The sequence below is a fragment of the Dromiciops gliroides genome, chromosome 3 (assembly GCF_019393635.1).
Source record: "Dromiciops gliroides isolate mDroGli1 chromosome 3, mDroGli1.pri, whole genome shotgun sequence".
Taxonomy (NCBI): domain Eukaryota; kingdom Metazoa; phylum Chordata; class Mammalia; order Microbiotheria; family Microbiotheriidae; genus Dromiciops; species Dromiciops gliroides.
Genome location: NC_057863.1, coordinates 255,448,700 through 255,471,611, shown reverse-complemented (window position 1 = coordinate 255,471,611; position 22,912 = coordinate 255,448,700). Strand labels below are relative to the sequence as shown.

The 22,912-nt window shown below is 35.0% G+C and overlaps 1 protein-coding gene across 1 annotated transcript in view; it reads right to left on the bottom strand.

Moving 5' to 3' along the window:
* LOC122747428 (cytochrome P450 7B1-like) overlaps window positions 1-22,912 on the bottom strand; it is a 123,457-nt gene that overhangs the window by 40,787 nt on the left and 59,758 nt on the right. The window contains 1 exon segment of the mRNA XM_043993452.1: window positions 5,662-5,690. Coding sequence (XP_043849387.1) covers window positions 5,662-5,690 — 29 coding nt within the window.

Here is a 22,912-nt window from a genome sequence, read left to right as displayed (position 1 = left end):
TTATTTCCCTGGATATTCTTGATTTTTTGTTTTTCCAGATGAATTTTGTTATTATTTTTTCTAGCTGTATAAAATAATTTTTAGGTAGTCTGATTGGTATGGCACTGAATAAGTAAATTAATTTAGGCAGTATTGTCATTTTTACTATATTAGCTCTGCCTATCCATGAGCAATTGATATCTTTCCAATTATTTAGATCTGATTTGATTTGTGTGAAGAGTGTTTGGTAGTTGTGTTCATAGAGTTCCTGGGTTTGTCTTGGCAAGTAGACTCCCAAGTATTTTATATTATCTACCGTTACTTTAAATGGAATTTCTCTTTCTATCTCTTGTATAGCAGCTCTTTTTGTGGTGACAAAGACGTAGAGATTGCAGGGATGCCCATCAATTCGGGAATGGCAGAACAAATTGTGATATATGATTGTGATGGGATACTACTATGTTATAAGAAATTATGATCTCAATAATCTTAGAAAAACATGGAAAGACTTGCACAAAACAATGAAATGTAAAATGAGCAGAACCAAGAGAACATTGTATATAGTTGTTACTGTATTGTTTTTTCTTTATTTTAGACTTTTATTTTTCCAAATTACATGTAAAAGCAAATTTTGACATCAATTTCTTTAAACTTTGTGTTCCAACTTTTCTTCCCCCCTCCCTTCTCACCCCCACCCCAAGGACTCAAACAATTCAACGTAAATTATACGATAGTTATGGCAAACAATTCTACCTTATCTAGGTTGTGAGTGGAAACAGATAAAAACAAAACTTCAGATTAAGGAATTGTCAAAAAAAAAATGTGTTTCAGTTTGTTTTCAGATACCATCAGTTCTTTCTCTGTAGATGTACTGAAATTTTCCTAGGTTCTTCAGAGTTATATTGGATCATTGCCTTGCTGAAAATAACAACATGCTTCCCAGCAGATCATCTTACACTAATGCTGTTATTTTCTATACAGTCTATTTCTCTCTTCTTCAGTTCATGTGGGTCTTTTGAGGTTTTTCTGATAGCATCCTGTTCATCACAATTTCTATATAGTACCTTGAACTTGACAGAGAATTTTCTTCACAATAGCCTAGCAGAGTAGGTACCATACATTTTGACCTTGTAGTCCATCAATGTAACTATTTCCCTCCAGCCCATTCCCTTCCTATGATATTTATTCAATTGTCTACCTTATGTTGCCCTAATCCTCCTCATAAGTGTTTTGCTACTGACTGCCCCCTCCCCCGCTCTACCCTCCCTTCATTCACACTTCCCTCATTATCCTCTTCCCTTCCTACTTTCCTGAAAGGTTAAATAGATTACTCTTCCCTATTGGATATGTGTGTTATTCCCTCCTTGAGCCTACTCTGATGAGGTTATGGCCTTTGAGCTAATTCTGTTTTCTAAATTTTTCTTCCTCCCTCCCTCAACTCTCCCTATGAAATCAAGCAATTCAATATATGTCATACATGTGGTGTCATGCAGAACATTTTCGCCTTCCTCTAAAGTGTTTTGTTTTTTACAGATCCCTCCCCCAAACTTCCCTTCCCTCCTTCCCCTCTTCTCTCCCCGCCCCCATCTCCTTCTCCTCCCACTTTTCCTCAGGGCAAAAATATATTACTATACCTGCTTGAGTATGTATGTTATTCCCTCTTTGAGCCAATTCTGATGATAGTGAAGTTCACTCACTCCCCCTCTTCCCCTCCCCTCCATAGGCTTTTTTTCTTGTTTCCTTCCTATGAGCTACTTCTCCCCATTCCACCTCTCTCTTCCCCCTTTCGCTCCCCCAAGTCTATTCCTCCTACCTCTCCCCCTTATTTTAAAGATGTCATCATGGATTAGCTAGGTGGCACAGTAGACAAGGCACCAGCCCTGGTCTCAGGAGGCCCAGAGTCCAAATCCGGCCCCAGACACCAGAAAACCCACCTTGTTTGCTCCACAAAAAACAAATATATACAAAAAACAAATGTTTTACAAATACCATCCCTTCATATTCATTTCAGAACTGTGTCCTCTGTGTATTCCTTGCTGAAAAAGTTCTTATGAGTTGGAAGTATTATTTTCTCATGTATGACTGTAAACAGTTTAATCTTTTAATGTCCCTTTGTGATTTCTTTTTCCTGTTTACCTTTTTATTATTCTCCAGGGTCTTGTATTTGAAAGTCAAATTTTCTATTCAATTCAGGTCTTTTCATCACAAATGCCTGAAAGCCCTCTTTTTCATTGAAATTCTATTTTTTCCCCTGCAAAATTATGTTCAGATTTGATGAGTATGTGATTTTTGGCTGTAGTCCCAGTTCCTTTGCCCTCTGGAATATCATATTCCATGCCCTCTGATATTTTAATGTAGAAGCTGCTAGATCTTGCTTTATCTTTATTGGAGCTCCACAGTATTTGAATTCCTTTTTTCTAGGTGCTTGCAATATTTTCTCCTTGACCTGGGAGTTTTGGAATTTGGCTATAATATTCCTGGAGGTTTTCCTCTTGGGATCTCTTTCAGGAGGTGATCAGTGGATTCTTTCAATTTCTATTTTAGCTTCTGCTTCTAGAATATCAGGGCAATTTTCCCTCACAATCTCTTGGAGGATGGTGTCTAAGCTCTTGTTTTGGTCATGGTTTTCAGGTAGTCCAGTGATTTTCAAATTATCTCTCCTGGCTTTATTTTCCAGGTTAGCTGTTTTTCCAAGGATATATTTTCACATTGCCCTCTGTTTTTTTATTCAATTGGATTTGCTTTACTGTGTCTTGGTTTCTCATAAGGTCACTACCTTCTATTTGTTCAATCCTAATTCTTAGGCAATTATTTTCATCAGACAGTTTTTTAATCTCCTTTTCAATTTGGTTTTTCAGGCTGTTGACTTTTTTCTCATGACTCTGCTGCATCTCACTCATTTCTCTTTCCATTCTTTCTTCCCTCTCTCTATATCTTCCTTCTATCTCTCCTTATTTTTTCTTCAAAGTACCTTTTGAGAGCTTCCATGGACTGGGACCAGTTCATATTTTTCTTGGAAGCTTTGGATGTAGGGGCCCTGTGGTTGATTTCCTCATCTGAGGCTGCACCTTGATCTTCTTTGTTGCTGAAATAGCTTTCTATAGTTTTGAACTTTCTTTGTTTGCTCATCTTTTAATTGATTTTAAACTCTCCACTGGGGGGAGGGGTGTGGGGCTGCTTCTCAGCTCCACTCCTGTTCCCAGCTCCAGAGGGTCCCAGATGTTTTGGTTTGAGGGAGGGCCGGTTTTGCTCTTGCCTGGCCTGTTCTCTGGTCCAGAGATAACCTCAAGCCTACTTACTAAACAACCAACCAGCAAAGTTTTCTGTGATGTGGTTCTTAGCTTCAGACGAGTCTTCGCACCTCCCCCACCTGAGCCTCCTACCACTCAGGATTTCTTCCCCCATCCACTGGTACCCCTTCAATTTCTGTCTGCTCCTCATCCAGCCTATTGACCCTCTCACCCAACCACACACTCAGCTCCAGAAGACGCCAATGCTGTAGCTGATTCAGAGGCTCTGGGCTAAATTCCTCCAGCAGTGTGTCTGGTGAGTCTTTCAGCTCGATCACAGGGTTAGACTTTCCTTGTTTTTTGGATTTTTGTTGGTTTTGTTTCTTTGCAGGGCAATGAGGGTTAAGTAACTTGCCCAGGGTCACACAGCTAGTAAGTGTCAACTGTCTGAGGCTAGATTTGAACTGAGGTCCTCCTGAATCCAGGGCTGGTGCTTTATCCACTGCGCCACCTAGCTGCCCTTACACTTTACTCGTAGTCCAGCATGGCCCCCTGAAATCTATCTATACCTGGAGAATAATCTCAGCCTGTATTTTTGTGTGTTTTTCTGCTCCAGGGATTCTTTCATTGCTATTTTTGGGGTGATTGTATCAGGAGCTCTGTGTGTTTAATGTTTTTCCTCTGCCATCTTGGCTCCACCCCCTAGATCAGCAGCAATATTGTTTTTTTTTTATTTGGGGGGGCAGGGCAATGAAGGTTAAGTGACTTGCCCAGGGACACACAGCTAGTAAGTGTCATGTGTCTGAGGTCGGATTTGAACTCAGGTCCTCCTGAATCCAGGGCTGGTTCTCTATCCATTGCGCCACCTAGCTGCCCAGCAATATTGTTTTAATAATGGCTGAGCAAATAAGTTATTTTGACTAATATAAATATTCAAATTAACTATAAAGGACATATGAAGAATGATGCTATTTGCATCCAGAGAAAGAGCTAATAAATAGAAGTATGTCTAGAATAAGTTTACATATATACCTATTTATGTCTAATGGTAGGCATTTTTAGGGTGGGGGTGGGGGAAGGAAGAAAATTTTGAAATTCAAAAAAACATGAACATGATAAAAATATTGCTTCAAGGGAAATTTTGAGCAGCAAAAGTAATTAAAAGTCAAAGTAAAGCAATTGTCTTCCTAAGAGAACTAAAAAGGACCTTAAGATCCTACCTCCTGGAGTGGTGGTTTGGTCTGATTTAAGTAAAAGAACCTATAGGCAGATTCCTTTGAATCAGCAAACAAGCCCTGGGGGCACCTGGGTCAGGGGTGGCAGTTTCAGCTTTAGGAATTTTCACCTCACAGATGGTGTGGGGGTCAGGAAGCTGAGCAGAAGAAGACTGAAAGACCCTTCATAATTGCTGGACACCAAGCATAGGTGTCTTGGCCAGGCTCAGTCCCAGGCTATGCTGTGGGCCAGGAGGAATGAGCACATTGCTTATGAGTGCTATAGCAGAAAGGTGAGGATTCTGATGGCTGTGGACACTTCCTGGAGAGCAGAGTCCCTGGTTTCAGTTTTGGTTCTAGGGCAGAAGGGTCAGCTGAAGTTTGCAGCCTAAAGAGGAACCACAGGGAGTTAAAGCATTTGACAGCCATTGCTAGGGGCCCCAGCTGTGGCACAAGGGCAGAGAAAATTATCCAAGGTTGGGTTCCCAGACAGAATTACAAAACAGAAGTAAAACCTGAAGCCTGAGACAGCATCCACTACAACTTGAACTAGAACCTGACCCTAATAAAAAGCTGCTAAAAATAATGATAATAATAATAATTACAATGAATAAATAAAGGAGCAAGAACCCAACCATAGATAACTACTAGGGGGACAAAGAGGATCTGGATTCATAAATGGAAGAAGATCGTAAATCTAAAATAAACATTTTGGCATCAAAGAAAAAGGTCAAATGGTCACAAAACCAAAAATAGTTCTTGGGAGAAGTTAAAAAGCACTTTAAAAATCAAATGAGAGTATTCAAAGAAAAATTAGGAAAAAATAAGAGCAATCCAAGAAAATTATAAAAAGAAAGTTAACCAAATAGAAAAAGTTACCTAAGAATTCAAATAAGAAAATAAATCCCTAAAAACTAGAATTGAGCAAGGGGAAGCTAATGATGTCATAAGACACCAAGAAATAATAAAACAAATTCACAAGAATGAGAAAGAAAATGGAAGAGAACATGAAACATCTCATTAGAAAAACAACTGATCTGGAGAACAGATCAAGGCTAGACAATAAAAGAATTGTTGGATTACCTGAACGTTATGATTTTAAAAAAAAAAAGTCTAGTACAATATTTCAAGAAATTATTAAGAAAAAATGTCCTGAATACTAGAATGAGAGGAGAAGATAGAAATAGAAAAAAGTCCATTGATCAACACCTGAAAGAGATCCTAAGATGAAAACTTACAGGAATATCATAACCAAGTTTCAAAGCCCCTGGGTTAAAGAAAAAAAGACAAGTTAAATACTGTGGAACTACAATCAGAATAACACAAGATCTAATAATTTCTACATTAAAAAAGCAAAGATATTTCAAAGCACAAAGGATCTGGCCTTGGAACCAAAGCTGAGAATAATCCTGAATGAAAAGAAAATGGACATTTAATGAATTGAAAGACTTTCAGATATTCATGACAAAAAGACTAGAACTCAATGGAAAATTTGACATAGAAGATAAAACAGAAAGTAAAAATTAAAGACTAGATTATAAGGGAATCAATAGGCCAAACTGTTTATTTCTTATATGGGAAAATTTCAATTGTATTTTTAAAATTGTTAATATGACTAGTATGAAAGATCATACATAGATAAAAGACTTGTGGTTAAATTGAGTATGATAGGATGACTTTTAGAAATAAAATTGGGTAGAGAGAGGCAAAATCGAGTAATCATACAAATTAGCCATAAATGAAAGAGCAGTTACAGTGGAAGTAGGTGGGAGTTGGAAGGCTGATAGTACCATATTCTTTTTCACATTAGAACTGGGTTAAAGGGGCAGCTAGGTGGCGCAGAGGATAAAGCACCGGCCCTGGATTCAGGAGTATCTGAGTTCAAATCTGGCATCAGACACTTGACACTTCCTAGCTGTGTGACCCTGGGAAAGTCACTTAACCCCCTTTGCCCTGCAAAAAAAAAAAAAAGAACTGGGTTAAAGACGGAATAACATATGCCTCTGGAAGGGTAGAAATGTCATCTAAACTTTTGAAGAAATAGGAGGGTAGGGAGATAGGATGAGGGAGGGATATTTTGATGGGGATATAGGAGTAGGATGGTAGGGCAGAAGAGAAAGAAGAGATTCTAAGAGGGGCAGATAGATTATGGAATAAGAGGACAGGGTAGTGGTTGGAAGTAAATTAGATGTGTGAGTGGGGATAGGGTAAAAAGGGTGAGAAGGATAAATAGTGAGCAGAAATAGGATGGAGGGAAATACACAACTCATAACTATATCTTTGAATGTGAATGGAATCAATTCACCCATAAAACAAAAATGGATTATAGAATGAATTAAAAATCAGAATCTGACAATATGTTGTTTATAAGAAACACAATTAAAATGAGATACAGACAGAATTAAAATAAATGGAAGAATTAGAATTTATTATTGCTGATGTAAAAAAAGCAGGGGTAGCAATCATGATCTCTGACAAAGTTAGAGAAAAATAGATCTAATTAAAAGAGATAAACAGGGAAACTATATTATACAACCAAAATTATATATATAAATGCTAGCAATGACAATAAAAGAAGAAAAGTAAATTGAAGGAATCAGAATGGGAAACAAAATAATAAACTATCTCTTTTTGCAGATCATATGATGATATATTTTTTAGATCCTAAGGATTCAACTAAAAAGCTAGTTAAAACAATTTTGTCAAAATAGTAGGCTATAAAATAAACCTACATAAATCATCAATATTTTATATATCACCAACAAAACTCTGCAAGAAGAGATAGTAAGAAATACCAAAACAGACCCAGGAATTACATGAACATCATCATAAGACACTCTTTATACAAATAAAATAAGATTTAAATAATTGGAAAAATATTCATAGATAAGGAAAGTCAATATAATAACAATTAAAATTTTACCTAACTGATTTATTTATTCAAAACCATCCTAATTAAATTACCAAAAATATTTTACTGAGTTAGAAAAATAATAACAAAATTTATTTGGAAGAACAAAATGTCAAGAACTTTCAAGACATTAATAAAAAAATGTAAAGAAAGTAGGCTTAGCAGTACTAAATCTTAAACTATATTACAAGGCAGTAATTATCAAAATTATCTGGCACTGGCTAAAATATAGAAAGATAGATCAATGGACACAATAGACATATAATTCACAGTAGTAAATGATTATGGTGACCTTCTGTTTGACAAATGTGAAGGTTTAAGTTTTGGGGATAAGAATTCATTATTTGATTAAAAAATGTTAGAAAAGCTGGAAAGCAGTCTGGTAGAAATTAGGCATAGATTAACATCTTAAACCATTTACTAAAACAAAATAAAAATAAATACATAACCTAGACATAAAGGGAGATATCACCAGAAAATTAGAAGAACACAGAACATATCACCTAACAGACATGTATAGGACAATAATTTGTGAAGAAACCACTGATAGAAATCCTTGTGAGGTTTTAAATGGATAATTTCAATTACATTAAATGAAAATGGTTTTGTACCAATGTAGCCAAGATGAGAAAGAAGACAGAAAATTGAAGGGAGGGAAGGGATTTATAGACAGTCTCTCAGATAAAGATGTGATTTTTCAAATATATAAAATATATAAATTTATCAAATTTATAAGAGTATGAGTAATTCCCCATCTGATAAATGGTCAAAGGATATAAACAGGCAATTTATTAATGAAAACACAAATAAAACAACTTTGAAATTTCATCATACAACTATCAGATTGGCTAAAAGATGCCCATCAATTAGAGAATGGCTAACCAAGTTGTCATATATGATTGTGATAGAATACTACTATGGTATAAGAAATGATGAGTTGGCTGATTTTAGAAAAACATGGAAACACTTGCATGAAATAATGTAAAATGAAAAGAATAGCACCACGAGAACATTATACATAGTAACAGAAATGTTATCCTAAGAACAATTTTGAACGACTAATTCATCTTGAGTATCACAAATACTCTAACTACAAAGAATCTATGAAGGAAGATGTTATTCAACTCCAGGGAAAAAACTGATAAACATATGTATAGTATTGTTTTACATATATATGCATATTTATATATTATGTGTGTGTGTGTGAGTGTGTGTATGTTTAATTGTAGGTTTCTCTAGGGGTGGCAAGGAGGGGAAAAATTAAAAATACACAGCAGAAAACAAAAGAAAAGTTAGAAGGAAGCACAGAAAAGCAGGGTAGCTTTGAAAACAATGTGTAATATTTATTACATAAGTTTTTTTTAAAGTAAACAGTCTGAAATGTAAATTCATGGTTTTATGTTGAATCCTCTTTTTATGTTGTGCTGTATAGAGGGAAATGTTCTTTTTTTGTTTGGGTTTTTTTTTGTTGTTGTTCAAAATGAATAAAACATTTAAAAAGTATTGAAAGTTATAGTATATTGTCCTATTAATATTTTCTTAAAGCAACATTGTCAGAAGATTTCATTTCATGCTAAGCGACATTTTCATATTTTTGGTTTAATGTATTAAAGAGTGAATGTATAAATTGGTCATTAATTTAAACTAAGGGGAAAATGTAGCAGTAAAAGAAAAATGATATTTGAGTAAGCATTCCTAAATATGATAGAATAGTTGAGGTAGCTCCTTTTCCTCATCTTTCAAAACTCTTGATGTTTGCCTTTAAATGCTTATATCAAAGTAATGGTCACTCCAAATATACATCATTTCAGTGCTGTCTCCCAAGGTATTCTTGGAGTGAGACCAGAGATTTTGAAATGTACCATTATTTGTGTTCCAAAAGCTCTCTTAAGGTCAAAAGTCCTACTCATAATGCTTAATTCACTTAGTATTAAGTGCCACAAAATGATCTATTGTGATTATGCTCTTTAACCCCATTTAGTTACAAAGCTATGGCATTCTACCATTTTCCAGCAATTGATAGGGCAATTGTTCTTAAGTTTACTCCAGTCAGCTCAGAGTCATTATTCACTCTGCCAAACATTTATTTGCCTGTTTAAATTTTATTTCTTCCTGTTTAAATTTTTTTTTTTCATCTCTCAAGATTCATCTTAAATCCCTTTGCCTCTGTGAAGTCCTCTACTATATGGGTGACCTTGGAAAACCATTTTCACCTTCAAGGAAGTCATTTTCCTCATTTGTAAAAAGGATGAATTGGACTAGATGACTTAAAAGATTCTATGACCTATTCAAGTTTACACTAATGTAGTAATAAAGAGCCATCCTTAGGGTTAGGAAGCCCTGGGTTCAAATCCTGTCTCTGACACATATGTGACTCTGAGCAAGTCATTTAATGATGACCCTAGGCAAGTAACAGTGCTCTAAGCAACTCTCTAAATCTATAAATTACAGAATAGGTGCCAAACTGCTTTTGCAGAGGCAGCTTCCTCACCTGGAAATTCTCTATATCAGTGTAATTATATCTCTCTTCCTGTCCAATGTAATGCTATGGGTGGTTTTTTTTTGTTTGTTTGTCTGTTTCTTTGTTTTTGCCTACCATTACCAATCAATACTTTAAAAAGACTAGATGATCTCTAAGTGCCTTTCCAACTTTGAATTTTGTGATCCATTGATCCTATTCTAACTCAAACTTCTATAGCATGTATTAAATGTCCCACAGTATTCATCAATTGTGTTCGCTTAGATTGTGTAAGATCAACTTGTGTTATTGTGTTAAACTCCCAGCCACCTAACCAACCAACCAACTATGCCATAAGAAGTAGCTTGGTGTAAGTAAAGAATATCTAGAGTTTGTGTCAAAATGACCTGAATTTCTATCCCAGCTCACCTGGATAAGTTGTTTTACCTTTGTAAGGAATTAATTGTGATTTGGAGTTTTCATAACACTATCTTTGCTTCATTATGGTCAGACTGAAAAAATGTAAGCTTAAAAGCCTAACAGAAGATGGGTGTGTACTTTTGAGAGATAATTGAACAAACAAGAGGAACTCTGACCACAGGGAATATTTATTGAAACTAAGTAACTAATAGCTCCTCTAATAGCTTCCCCACATCCACATGGGTCTGGCCAAATTGTGATGGGGACAGCCCATGTGGGTGTGCTGAGCCAATTGGAGACTCAGCATGTCTAAGAACCACCTCTCCCCTTCCTGTTGGGAAGTCAGTTAAGATACAGTGAGATGGGGCAGCTAGGTGGTACAGTGGATAGAGCACTGACCCTGGAATCAGGAGGACCTGAGTTCAAATCCGGCCTCAGACACTTAACAATTACTAGCAGTGTGACCCTGGGCAAGTCACTTAACTCCAATTGCCTCACCAAAGGGGGAAAAAACAAAACAAAACAAAAAGATACAGTGAAATTCAGTTAGAGGGAATGAGAGGAGAAGGCAGTTAGAGAGGGTTCTGAGGGAAAAGGGGAAGGAAGGCAGACAATTAGAGGAGCTGTGGATGTTTAGAGCTACAGATTTCGAGTATTGGTGAGTTTGTATTTTTGGGGGGGAGCTAGCTGGGCTGGAGGCAAGTTTGGGTACCTGGGGCCTTTTTACCCCAGAGATTTATACATTGTTTATATGTGGTTTCTATTTCAATTAATCTCACTTGTGTGATTCAGATATTGTTTTAAATTTGTTCCCATTAATAAACCTGTTTTGTTTTTGAAAGAGGCTGTTTCTTTTCTTACCTAAATATTAAGGCGAGCCACTCAATTAACTTTTCCCATACTAAATTTGGCCCTTACACCTTCCTGGATGTTGGTTTTCTCATTTATAAATGAAAGATTTGTCAGAGATAGAGTAAAAGACAGTAGGTAAAATGAATAATTTTGATTATATAAAATTTGAATGTTTTTGTACACCAATGCAGCCAAAAGTAGAAAAAAATGCCACAAATTGGAGGAAAACTATAGCAAGTTTCTCTAATAAAGGGCTCATTTCTGAAATATATAGAAAACTGAGCTAAATGTATAAGAATAAGAGACATTCTCCTATCTGATATGTGGTGAAGGGATATGGATATAAACAAGTAGTCTTTGGAGGAAGAAATCAAAGCTATCAATAATTGTACAAAAATGCTCTAAATCACTAATAATGAAATGTAAATGAAAACAACTTTAAAATACCAACTCATAACTATTAGATTAGCTAAGATAACAAAAACAGAAAAATGAGTAATGCAAGGGGAGATGTAACAAAATAGGTACACTAATGTACTTTTTTGTTGTTGTTGATGTTTTGAGGGGCAATGAGGGTTAAGTGACTTGCCCAGGGTCACACAGCTAGTAAGTGTCAAGTGTCTAAGGCCAGATGTGAACTCAGGTACTCCTGAATCCAGGGCCGGTGCTTTATCCACTGTGCCACCTAGCTGCCCCAATTAATGTACTTTTGGTAGAGCTGTGAAATAGTTCAACAATTCTGGAGAACAATTTGGAACAATGTCCAAAAGGCTATAAAACTGTGTATACTCTTTGACCCAGCAATGCCACAACTAGGTCTATACTTCAAAGAGATCAAAGGAAAAGGAAAAGGATCCATATATACAAATATGTATATAACAGCTCTTTTTGAGGAAGGAAAGAATTGAAAACAGAGGGGATGCCCACCAATTGGAAAATGGCAAAACAATTTTTAATATATGATGGGGATGGGATATTATTGTTCTTAAGAAAGGATGAAGGGGATATTTTAGGAAAACCCTGAAAAATCTGTATGAACTGATGCAAAGTGAAATGAGCAGAACCAGGAGAACAATATACATAGTAACAGCAATATTGTAATGATAACAAACTGTGAAAGACTTAGCAATTCTGATCAATACAGTGATCCACCTCAGTTCCAAAGACCTCATAGTCCTTCAAAAACTGCCTATGGAGAGTTCACCTTCTCAGTTCAGTAGCATACGTCACCTTGGGGTGAGCCAGGTGTGGCCCCTCCCAAATGAGTTAGCTAAAAATGGGAATACTAATCTTTACCACAAATAATTTTTACCACATACTCTTAATTAGGGAAATACAAATTAAAGTGATTCTGAGATTTACCTCATACCTATCAGAGTGGCAAAGATGACTTAAAGAATGGAAAAAATGATCAATATTGAAGGGTCATGGGCAAACAAGGACATTAATGCACTCTTGGTGGGCCTGTGAATGGGTAAAACCATTAAGGAAAGAGAATTGGAATTATACACAAAAATTTTCTAAACAGTGCATGCACTTTGACCCAGACATATCACTATTAGGCCTATAACCAAAAAAAAAAAAAAAGATCAAAGAAAAAGGAAAAGTTAATTGTGTACAAAACATTTACAATAGCTATTTTTGCTATGATAAAAAACCAGAAACTAAGAGGATCCCCATTAACTGAGGAATGGTTGAGTAAGTTGGAGTATACAAATGTGATGGAGCCATATTTTGCTGTTATGAGGGAAATAGATGATTTTAAAAAGAGAACATTTTTTCATGAACTGATGGAGAGTGAAGGAACCAGCATAACAATTGTAAAAATGAATAATAATTTTGAGGACTTTTATAAATTGATGAAGAATGAAATGAGTAGAACCAGAGAACAATTTATAAAACAACAATAACAACATTAAAAAAAAAACCAAGCACCTTTGAAAGCAGTAAGAACTATTATCAATACAATAACCATTCATGATTCCAAGAGACCATTGATGAAATATGCTATTCATGAGAGAGAGATGATGGATATAGGATATTAAATGAGACATAAACACACACACACACATATATATATGTATATGTGTATATGTACATGTATATGTATGTTATATATATTACATATATGTTTATAGTAATTGAGGTTATTTCTTTTGCTTGATTACATTTTTGTTATAATAATTTACTTTCCTTTTCTTTTCTCTCCCTAGTTGGGTAGATTAGAGAGGTGGAAGGGTACTATAGAGTGAAATGTTGCATGCCCTTTCAGATGAGGTAACTGTATTATTAGTTTTACTTAACTGTTTCACCTTGTTACAAAAGACTTTTCATGAAGTGAGTAATATATACTTTGGGGGGGGGGCAATGAGGGTTAAGTGACTTGCACAGGGTCACACAGCTAGTATGTATCAAGTGTCTGAGGACAGATTTGAACTCAGGTCCTCCTGAACCCAAGGCCAGTGCTTTATCCACTGCGCCACCTAGCTGCCCCCCATATATACATATTTTTAAAGTAAAATAAAAACACATCAATAATTTTTTTAAAAAATTGTCATGGGGGGTGGCTAGGTGGCACAGTGGATAAAGCACCGGCCATGGATTCAGGATTGCCTGAGTTCAAATCTGGCCTCAGATACTTGACACTTATTAGCTGTGTGAGCCTGGGCAAGTCACTTAACCCCCATTGCCCTGCAAAAAAACCAAACAAAAAACCAAACAAAAAAAATTGTCATGAACCCATTCAGCTTGATTTTGTGACAATCCAGCTCTCTTCTGTAGCACGTGAATAAGTTCAAATGAGGTAGAAGGTGGGCTCTTGGTCCTGGACTGTCTTCACCAGTATCTAAGGGGAGGTGGTAGTCCAGCTGGTGGTGGTAGTTTGACTCATTTGGCACTCCCTGCTTGCTGTCTCCCTCAGGATGCCTTGCTGCTTCAGGCAGCCTAACTTGTCTCCTAGCCCCTCTCCTATAGCCATCATATAAATCCACAGCTCCTAGAAAAGCAGGTACTAAGGTATTTTTCTTTGTATCTCCCTTACTGTAGAACATGATGCTTTACAGATAGTCGGCCCAGAACATGTATTTGTTAAATTAAGTTGAAGGAGTTAAGTTTCAGTAAAAATTAGTTATTCACCTTATTTAGTTTCACAAGGTTTTGATTTTAATGAGAAATGAAAAGATAGCAGAAAGGTAACTAGAGTCAGAAGAAAGAAGATAAGCCCCAACTCCTTTTATTAACTACAACTTCCTATCTTTTTGTTTCTTCCTGTGTCTCATTCTTAAACCTACAGGGCATCTTTGTCACAACCTCTGCTCACCTCACCTCTTCTGATTTTCTGAGTCTATCACCACTGTGATGACTTCTTTTCTTTTAGAAATCTTGATGGTATAATTATTCAGTTTAACTTTTCATTGTTCTTTATCCTTGAATCTCTTGCTCTCCAGTCCTATCACCACTCATCCCTTTAAAACACCATTCTCTACTCCTCCATGCCTACTGATGCTGATTGCTCATCCTATTCTCTTCTCAGGTCCTTTGAATTTGTATTCTAACCCTGAGCTTAAAATAAAACCATGTTTTCTAAAATTTTCAACTATCTTTTCTTATTAAATATTATTAAATCCAGTGGACTTTCCTCAGGTTTCATCTTTCTTGATCCCTCAGAAGCTTTTGAAACTGCTGATCAAAATGCTTTGCTTCAATACTTTCTACTTTCTGTTTTTATGCTTTGGCATGGGAGGAGGTGGGGGGAGGGGAGCCATCCATACCTGGAATGCATTTTCTCCTTATCTTATCTTTTGGAATTTCTAGATCCTTTCATGATATAGTTTAATTGTCCCTTTCCTCATTTCTCTCTGTTGTTAGAGATTTCCCCATTATTCTTCCCCACTCTATAAAATTATTGGACGTAATATTTTATGAATAATGAATTTCTCATCCAGGTAGCAATAGGGTTAACATGTATAGTTAGATCTTAACTAAGTCCCTGCTTTCTTATAGCTCTAAAATCATTAGGGACATGAATCGACAACTCCTCTGGTCACAAGTCATTACATAATTTCCCCCACTTTGATGTATTCAGTTCAATAAAACTACAACTAAAGAAAAGCCTTAGAGGAAATAGCACATCTCATCTTATCCCATTATAATCATGTTTGTGTCCTAACTGAGTAGCTAAATGAAAGGGACATACTGGAATCATTCATTTGCAACACCAAATTAGCAAATTGAATGATTTCGGTGTGTTCGCAGACTAATTGATTAAACCATGTAACTTCAAAAGGGGCATCCTGTCATACAGCTGCTCCCTCAGATGGGAAGAAAGAAAATGCAATCTGAATATGTGATTGCACATGAAGGGGAGTATGGAGGATTGTAGCAGAAACCACATGACCAAATACTTATTTCATCACTACTATAGTTTAAAAATAATCAAATTTCCATTAGAAATAGGGTTTGAATCAGGAATCATAGTGTGGTAAGCAAGAAAAAGGAAGTGACAATATTCTAGTTCCATTTCCTAAACTTCGCCATGGTGCTTTATTTCTCCGGATCTTACTTTACCCATTGCTAAAATGAGAAAAGGTTCAATAGCAACAACAACAACAACAATGAGGATGGGGATGTATCTCATGTTTATGTAGCATATTACTGCATAAACATTTTCTTCTGAAAGAAGAATCATCTAAAAGAGAATTTCATAGATGGACAAGACTTCAGAAGCATGGAACTGAATCCTTTGTATGGAATGGATTCATCAAAAATACTCTCCTGGGGGCAGCTAGGTGACGCAGTGAATAGAGCACTGGCCCTGGAGTCAGGAGAACCTGAGTTCAAATCTGACCTCAGACACTTGACACTTACTAACTGTGTGACCCTGGGCAAGTCACTTAACCCCAATTGCCTCACCAAAAAAAAAGAAAAAGAAAAAAAAAGAAAAATACACTCCTTCTACAACATACCCATTCAGCTTTCACTTAAAGTCCTCTAGCATGAGAGAAAACCCCTACCTCCTGAAGATCATCCTACTTTTTAATGACAGTTTGTACATCCAGCATGAATCAGCCTTCTTACAATTTATATCCACTGCTCCTAGTTCTGCTCTCTGGGACCATAAATAGAATAAGCCTAATCTTTTACATAATAGTTATTCAAAGACTTGGCACTGAAGCACTGCAGCTGAGTTCACAGGGGCTAGAATTCGATACTACTCCTTGTTTTGTACCCAAGCACTGAACTGTGTGGATTGAGTTAAGTTCTGTGGAAACCTGATCACTAATTAGGAGGATTAGGCTCCCTACACTTATAATTCTTCATTCAGCTCATTCATAACCTAGTTCCTTCCTACTTTGTTAGTCTTTTTGACAATTTATTCCACTCTACATTACCCAAGTCCCATTAATTGTTTATCACTTGATGAGAAGGGTCCTCAAAGTGCAAATTCTGTATAACTCATGAGAAAGGGCAAAAACAAGTATGATCCTTACTCCTGTTAAACTTGAAAATAGCTGTCATGTCCTCCCCTAAGCTTTCTATTCTATTCTATTCTCTATCCACTGTACCATCTAGCTGCCGCCAAGTCTTCTATTCTATAAACTAGACATCCCCAGTCAATAAAAATGATAGTACATTATCAAATTGCTTTATCCTCTTGGTTGTTGTCCTCTGGACTTTTAACAACCCAATGTCCTTCTTAAAATCTGGGGCAGAGAAATAAAGTTAACACTCTAGATTTGATTTGATAAGGATAGAGCACAGCATGACTATGAACTCATATAATCTGGATGCTATATATTTCAATGTATTCTAATATAGCATTACTTTTTGTTTTTGTCTGCTCTACTGTTCTAGTGTTGAATCCTATCCAGCTTAAATTTTGATTAAATTCCATTTATTTTTCATATAAATAAGAAGAGCTATGTTTCTCCTGTGGAGTTTATTTTTTTAAACAAAGGAATATGATTATTTTGGTTAAATTTCATTTTATTAGCTTATTGAATCATTCTAACTTTTTGAGATCTTTTTTTGATAGTAACTGTCATGCAAGACAGTGTGGTATAGTGGACATATATTTGGCCTGAGAGCAAAGAAAATTTGACATCTGACATATACTAGTTGTGTGTCCCTAGGGAAGTCACTTAACCTTTCAATCTCTAGACAAATCTTTAAAACTCTAAGTTACAGGATATGTGATGACCTGTATTGCTACAGGGAGTTTCCTCACCTGGGTGTTATCTATATCAAAGAAATCCTAGGTCCAGTCCTTATCCCCAAACTGTCATACAATGTATAAGCTCTTTTTTACCAGTACATTAAACAGGCCATTTGTATCTCGCTGCAAGTCATTGACAAAGCAAATACTGAAAAACATAAATCCAAGGACAGACTGTTCCTAAGTAATAGTGAGGCATTAATGACTATTCCTTGGGTGTGATCATTCAAGAAGTTCTGAATTTACCTAAATGTACTGTTGTGAAGCCCATATCTATCAATAATATCCACGAGGATAGCACAAGAGACAGTCAGGCAATTTGCCAAAGTCCTAATAATCTATATCTACTTCCCAGTCTAGTAACTGACAAAATAGTGATGAGTTAGTCTGTAGTGATCTATTCATGATGAAATCAATGACCTTAATAATAACAGTTAATTTTTTCCCTAAATAGTCATACACAGTCACTTTAACAATATGTTCTGAAATCTAGGTAGGAAAATGGAGGCCTAGGATACATTGCTCAATGTCACACAATTAGAAAATGTAAGAACTAAAATTTGAACCCAATTTCTCTGATACTAAGAAAGGTGTTTTTTTCATTGTGTCAAAATGTCTTTACAGTTTTTCTAGCTATATTATACATTTAAAGCAATAGTTAGCATTCCTATGGACATACTTTTATTTTTTGTTTATTTGTTTTTGCATGGCAATGAGGGTTAAGTGACTTGCCCAGGTTCACACTGCTAGTAAATGTTAAGTGTCTGAGATGAGATTTGAACTCAGGTTCTCCTGAATCCAGGGCCAGTGCTTTATCCACTGTGCCACCTAGCTGCCCCCAGTATGGACATACTTTGATACCTTATTATATCAGTGATCTCAATGTTACTACACTCTCTTGCAGCACATCTTGAGCCCCATCTATGTGTTTTTATACTTTATAATGATTTTTTTTTAATGTTTTTCCCCCATAAATCCACCACAGGAGCTTCATCTAACATTTTGAGAACTTCTGCTGCATTTCTGGACACTGAATGGAAGGAGGCCCCATATTTGTTGTTATCTAATTGATTCAAAGGTTTATAGAACATAAGATGTTACTATGTTTACTGTTTGTTGACTATTAAAAAACAATTTGACTTAGAACAAAATTCTGCCTTAAAAGTTCTCTTCCAATGAGATACCATTAATGAAGCTGTCAGAATCATACAAGATTCCTTTAAAGATACAAAACCAGCCATAACTATGTTCAACAACCCTCTGGTTATAAATATAAAAGAAGGAAAGAGACACATACACCAAAGGTATCCTTATATTACTATGCGGAACCTGTAGCTTTTTTTTTTCTCCCTCAATCCTTCCCCCAAGACAGCTAGCAATCCGATGTAGGTTATATATGTACAAGCACATTAAACATATTTCTGCATTAGTCATGCTGTACAAGAAGAATCAGAGCAAAAAGGAAAAACATCAAAAAAGAAAAACACAAAAAAGAGAGATAGTATGGTTCAATCTGCATCTAGATTCCATAGTTCTTTTTGTTTTTTTCTGGATTTGGAGAATATTTTCCATCATGAGTCCTTTATCTTGGACCATTGTATTGCTGAGAAGAGTCAAGTCCATCACGGTTGATCAACACACAATGTTGTTGATACTGTGTACAATGGAACCTGTAGCTTTAATTCCTTGAAGACTATTTCTCTCTGTTTCCCAGTGATACAGCATCACCTGAAAATAGTAGTGTTAAAGAGATAGGCCTTTATTTCAGGGAGAATCTGGGGTTCATGAGAAGCACTGAACAGTTTTCCAAATTCAATCCAGCATATTTTCCTTCTGCTTTTGCTCATAGTTTTATGGACTCTTAATATAGCATTAAATCCTATGACTGGGGGCAGGTAGGTGGCACAATGGATAGAGCACTGGCCCTGGAATCAGGAGGACCTGAGTTCAAATTTGGCTTCAGACACTTGACACTTACTAGCTCTGTGACTCTGGGCAAGTTACTTAACCCCAATTGCCTCACCAAAAAACAAAATCCTATAATTGAAAAACAAAACCAATATTTTACTAGTATAATCTACCTTAAATGAAATATGGCTCATTTTAGTCTAAGACTTAATCATTGGTGATCTTATCTTGCCAATTAATGTTAAGTTTGGCTAACAGGTGATTTATTATTATTACATATGCTTTATACCAGCATTGAAATAATCCTTGCTTCAAAATATTTTCACTGAAATAAAGATAGAGAAAGAGTAGCTGAGAGCAAAATTCCCAAACAGCAGTGTTATGGTATCTACATAGGTTACACATCAGACTTGTGAGACATGTCCACAATTTTTAATCTCTGATAATGAATAACCACAAAAGAAGCTGCCATTTGTCCAATGGAAAGGGAAAACAACCAATAGCAATATTCACAATTCTGTACTAAAAAATTGGGAGAGAGACAAATACATTTTTCTTGACCTAGAGGTCACTTACAGAAATCCTCGTGTTAAATAAGATAATTGGACAAATTCAATTTTCTTTGCTTTTTAAAATTACATAGTAGGCACTTAATAAATATTTGATTGATGGAAATAAACATCTCATTGTTATTTTTTTCCAGTAGCATTTGCGAAGGGTTTTTTTTAAAGGAAAATGTCAAGTTAATACCATTTTCCCCCATTTCCTGGTTCATTCTGAAAAGTAAACTAAAGCTGTCCTGTAAAAGCTTGAGAAGCAAACTTCTATTTCTTCCAAAGATCTGCTTTCTCATTCTTTTTAATATGTTAATTATTATGTCATTGTATTATTAGATATTAAATTATTATAGTATATAGTCATGTAATTTTTATATATTTAAATATTATATAGATATATTAATTGTATATTGCATATAGTGTATATGCTATTTGTAATTTTAATATACTTACAATTCTTCATCAAATGTCCTCAGAAATACCATATTTTTCCATTTACTGCTATAATAGCATTTTATGGGTCAAACAATATCAATTGTAGATGACCTCTCAGCTTGTTTTTTGACTGATTTAGCCAATGATAATCAGGGACATAGGAAAATTCCTATCATAAGGCAATATTTTTTCTTATCACATGTAGAACTAGGTATTTCTAAAAATATGGGGCAATAAAAACAGGGCTCAGATTCTATAAAGCAATGACATAATCTGCATAAAAGAGAGAACTCAAAATTGGTACCTTAGAGAATCTTCAATTCCATGAGGACTATAGAGACAAAATAAAGAATAAATGATATTAAGGGCTACGAAGGAAAGAAAAGGAAGATAAATAATGAAAACAAATAGAGAAAAAAATCCTTTTTTAAGAAAAAGGCACAGAAAATGAAATTAACAACAAACAGACCAATTTGAAGGGGGAGAGAGAAATTACAACTACAATTGAATAGAGAGGAAGAATTTTAAAACCAGATAAATACAAGAAAAGAAAAGGAACTACTAACTTAGGAAATGCCTGAATGAGGGAAAGGGGTATCAAACAGGAGGTGGTAGGGACCTTATGGGAAGAGAGTCCATGAGAATGGAAATGCTTTAATATAGATTAAGCTAAAATAATTGGAGAGATAAAGTATCATGTTACAGAAGAAGCAGACTGAGGGCAAAATAGTTGGAAAAATATCACTAGGTAGCCAAAATATTCATTAGCATCGATCATATTCCTATTTGATGATGAAGAAGAAAGGCATTATGATATGGTAAGAACTGTATAGGACTTGGAGTCAGAAGACCTTAGTTAAATATTAATTAGTATCTGTTAAGCCTTGGTCAGGTCACTTTATATCTCCAGTCCTCAGTTTCTTTATCTGTAAAATGATTTCTAAGTTTCTTTCCAGCAATAGAATTTTTTTTTATTCTAAAAGGAAATATAAAAATGATGCTTAAATGAGATATCAAAGACATGGGAGTAATTAAAAAGGTGATGTTAGTTAAGGAGTAAGTGTCAACTGTTACCACATTCTTCTTGCTACAAAGTCAAGAATGATAACAACTAAGAAAAGGTTATAGGATGTGATGGTTGGGATCATAATTGTTAAATCCAGAAATTGATGTATGAAGTCAGATTTTCCAACTGAATGCTAAAACCCTAAAAAGAATAGGCTTAGTAATTATTTAGTATTAATATAGCAAGCATAGAAATATGACATGGAACCCCAAAATTATCTTAGCATCCGCAACCTGCCTAGAACTAATCAAATTTGAATAATAATATTAAGGGAAGAACAAAAGATTGGGTAACAAATTTTTGACTGTTATTATATAGTTATTCTATAATTAACTATTATTCCCATGTGAATAGACTATTCATCCTAGAGTCAGAAAGACTCAAGTTTACATCCAGCCTCAAACATTTATGAGCTGTGTGACTCTGGGAAAGTCACTTAAACTCTCTTTTTCTAAATTTCCTCAACTATAAAATTTTTATAGTTTTTTCATCCCCAATTTATTTATGTCCCCTGTAATACTCAATATCTGCTCTTTTCTGCTTATTTAAAATTTTTGTTGGCTTCCTAATTTTAAAAATATATATTCAGTTCATTAATTCTCCTTTTTTTCTATTTCATTAATTTATCTTTGTAAGGACAAGATTTTTCCTCTGAGTACTACTTTATTTGTATCCCAGAAATCTCGACACATTGTTTCATCATGATTGTACTCTTTTATATAGTTATTAATTGTCTATATGATTTATGCTTTGAACTATTCATTAATTAGAATTTTCTTGTCAAGTCTTTGCTTATTTTTTTGTTGTCCCTGAACCAAAGACTATTTTTTTGTGTTATAGTCAGTAAAGGATGGATTAATTATATCTGCCTTTTTACATTTTTTCAATATCTCTGTGTCCTACTATTTTGTCAATTTTTATAAAAATCCATGTGGTGCTAGGAGATATGTATGTTATTTTGATGTCCCCTATGGTATTTAATTAGTTTCTCCAAGAATTTGTTCAGTTATATTTGTTTTCTTTTGTTTACCTTTCTGTTAAACTAATCCAAATTGGGAGAGAGATATTAAAGTCTCCTGCCAATATTGTGCTATTGCCTATGTTTTCTTGAAACTCAGATGGTTCCTATATTAATTTGAATGCTAAAACATTGGTAGCATATACAGTTATTACTCTTAGTGGTTTATTGTCTGTGATTCATTTCAGCATAGTGAAAGCTCATTGTTTATTCCTTTTAAATTTTTTAAATTTTTGTTTTTGCTTTGCCAGATAGCATTTCAATGCGAGCTTTTTGGGATTCACTTGCTCCATAGTAAATTTTTTTCATACCCATAATTTTATTTTGTGTACATCCTTATTTTTTAAAATAGTTTGTATAAACAACAGATTATAGGGTTTTGTTTTCTTATCCAATCTGTCACTTTTTTATTGCATTGTTCAATCCACCCATATTTAAATTTATGAGCATTTAGTTTGTATTTTCATCCAGCTGTATCTAGTATTGTATTTTTTAATATGTGATTTTTCCCCCTCCTGCTATACACAATTACTTTTCCTTGAACTTTTTTAAGGTGACCTTTTCTCCACTGGTTCTTTTTTCCTTATTCCTGATTCCCTTCTCTCATTTGTTATCCCTTTTTGGTTTTGTTCATTAGTTCATTTTTTTTC